We start from the raw sequence: 3,309 nt of genomic DNA on the forward strand, positions 1-3,309 counted from the left end.
AGCTGCTGTTAAAAAAAAAAAAAAAATTACAGCACCATTTTGACCATTGAAAAAACTACAGCACCTATGTTATAATAATATTTGGAATTTAGATTTTCTTTTTGCTATTATTTTCTATTTTTAATTTTTTTTATACTTCTTTTCGTTATAAACTACACCTATGTGAACAAATATTTAAAAAAAAAAAAATTACTTTTTTTTGGGTTAAAATAAAATTAAGGGTCTTAACCTTTATTGTCTTTTTATTGAAAGATGTGTGATAATTTTTTCTTACAAGCATTTTTTAACCTATAATAAAAATACAGTGAAAATGAGTTTAAATTCTGAAATTAAATTATAATGAAGAATCTCGCGCACAGCGCAGGTTATGAGCTAGTATATATATAACATTCTAGTTTCTCATTTAAAAAATAAAAAATAAAATAAAATAAAATAAAAAAATAAAAAAAATCCTTATGATCAGTGTTAATTATCATCAAGAAGTCTTGTTTTTCTGGGTCAAGCTTTTGCAATTATATATATATATATATATTCACTCGCATGGCCTACTCTATACGTAATTTAGAGGGCAATCTGCTAACTTCCAAGCCCCAGGCAAACCACATTTTGGAGGGCAATCCGCTAACTTCGAAGCCCCAGCCCTACGCACGCCACAATTTGGAGGGCAATCCTCTAACTTCCAAGCTAGCCCCACGCAGCGCGCACACCACATTTAATTTTGGGCGTGGGGCTTGGAAGATGCGCGCAATGACAAATCTTTCTTTTGAAGAAATGTTATACAAATTACTACTCACACTATATATATATATATATGCAATTAAAAATTATCATTTTAGATCAATCACTATTAAATTTTAGATGCAATGGTAAATTTTATTGTTAAGAAGTATAAATTTGAAAGTGAAAGAATAAAAATATGTATAACAATTCTTTTTTTTTTTTTAATAGAGAAAATAATTAATTATGTGAAGCATAAAGATCGAGCTCAAGAGTGTGTGTGAGAGTGAGAAATGATGTACATGCATCTACTACACATCTCCATATAACCAAATTTTAAATTCATCATTGAATTTCAGAGCCCCAATGTGAGCCCCATAAACCTGATAATGAATTTGTAAATGAGATGTATTTATATCATTTCTCTAATTAATTTTAGCATGCAAGAAATGCATTGCTTATAATTTTCACTTTTACATTTCTTTACATTATAATGTGGAGCCTGTTTTTAACGCACACGTACATTAGATATGATGACTATATGATCTCTTATATTTAGCATGTGTGATTTGTTTATTTATGGAGTAATATTATTCTTTACACCTATTTCATACTAATAGGGGCAAAACTAGCCTTTTAGGTTTTAGGGTAAAACTTAAAATAATAATAATAATAAAATTACGGGAGGTAAAAAATTTATTTTAAAAAGGTTATAAGGGTATTTGAAAAGGAACAAAAGAAAAAAGAAAAAAAGGTATACAAGCCACCATGTAGTTCCCGCCCCCGCATACTATCTAGCATATATTTTAATTAAGTGGCTTCAGGTGTCAGTTACTTTAAAAAAATAAAATGAAAGTCACATAAAATACACCATGTCAACCGGTATAAAATAAATATAATTAATGAATATGAAAAGTAGCATTACTCTACTCGAACAAGGATCCGTTACATTTTTTTTATTTAAAATTGATCATATGATCTATTTTATTGTAAGAATTTAGAGTTTGTGCATCTAATAATATAAATGATGTCATATCATGTACACGTATCGTTAGATACATGCATTGATTTTAAACTCTGGCCATAAAATGATCATTCTGTGCATTTATGTAGCAATAAAATAAGATAGATGATGAAAAACTGTGTCTGAAATTCAATGGATTGTTTAGGATTGATAAACCTTTTCACACGGTTTGATTCTCTAATTAGACCTTTTCGTAATGCTTGGGCTGTCGATTTGGTCTAAAAACTAAAAAACAAAAGCAATTGAAATCCTGCAAGCCATTGGTTGATTGTTTATCTGAGCCACCTAGCTCTAATAGTTATCACTTCCAAGTTGGTCGACAGTTTTTTTTTCTTTCTTTTTCTTTTTTATTCTTCAAGTGGGTTAATAATTAAGGCAAAGAAGATCGAGGAAGTCTTGGTCATATATAAAGTGAATACTATATAGGTTACGTTGCTCAGAATCCAATTTCTATTCCTCTTCTGCATTATCTTGCAGAGAAAGATGGGTGCTTGTTTTTCATGCAGATCATCACCACCAGCAGCAAAGAGCATAAGATTGGTTCACTTCAATGGCTACGTGGAGGACTTTGAACATCCTGTTTCAGTCAGCCAAGCCACCGGCAAGCCCCCAAAGCACTTTGTGTGCACCCCGGCTCAGCTTCTCTGCGCCGGGTCCGAGCCCCTGAACCCTGACACCCAGCTCGAACCGGGCAAAATCTATTTCTTGCTGCCATTCTCAGTACTACAACCTGATGTTTCTCCATTGGACTTGGTCTCCGTCGTGAGGAAGCTAACCGCAGTAGCAAAAGCTAGCCGGCGTGAGGCCAAATCTCCTTTGTGGAGTCAAAACGGATCGAGCCCAGGATTCAGTTCGCCGGGTGCAAGTCCTAGCCGGTTTATGGAGCCGGAGGGGAAGATGATGATGGCATACGGTGCACAGAGGTCAGCTAGAGCTCGGCCGTGGAGGCCGATATTGGACACCATTGGAGAGAGGTCGTTCAATCGTAGAAGCGAATCAGATTTGCAAGAAAAAGCAATTGAGTAGTTGTTAATTAGCTAGGAGTTTTTGAGGTAGGTTAATTGTATGCATGCTTGTACAAAAATTCAAAGGGAAAAATATTTGTTTTAATGGATATATTTATACATATATCTGGTTTTTCCTTCAAATCTTTTATCATGGTAGGAATCGTGTAATGGCAATATTGCAATTATATAAATGATCAGTGCGTGCTTTCTTCAATTGGGTTGAAAGAAAGAAACCCAGAAGAGGGAGGAGCTCTGCATCAAATTAGATAATATAATTATGGATGGCATTTTCGTAAATATAGAACTTTAGCATAAGTCAACGGCGGAACTTTATAGGGCTGATGCAATTATTATATGATGGTCATTTTAATGTTGGTCAACCTTCCACAATAAGCCCCACGCTGAACACGGCAATTATTCTGGCTAGTTTGCTATGGCTTTTAAAATAGTTTTTTTTTTTTTTTTTTGGATTTGGCTGAGGTGTTTTAAAAAAATTAGAATATATTTTATGCGATTTTTTCAACAATCTAGATTTAATTTTAGTTTCTCTCTCTTTTTATG

General features: G+C 33.3%; 1 protein-coding gene across 1 annotated transcript; it reads left to right on the forward strand.

The window, feature by feature from the left end:
* The first annotated feature begins 2,224 nt into the window (after positions 1–2,224).
* LOC133871584 (uncharacterized) lies at positions 2,225–2,767 on the forward strand. Its single transcript, XM_062309012.1, has one exon. It carries the CDS (start codon positions 2,225–2,227, stop codon positions 2,765–2,767), a length of 543 nt encoding a protein of 180 aa, XP_062164996.1.
* The last annotated feature ends 542 nt before the right edge of the window (positions 2,768–3,309 follow it).

The sequence above is a fragment of the Alnus glutinosa genome, chromosome 6, assembly GCF_958979055.1.
Source record: "Alnus glutinosa chromosome 6, dhAlnGlut1.1, whole genome shotgun sequence".
Classification (NCBI taxonomy): domain Eukaryota; kingdom Viridiplantae; phylum Streptophyta; class Magnoliopsida; order Fagales; family Betulaceae; genus Alnus; species Alnus glutinosa.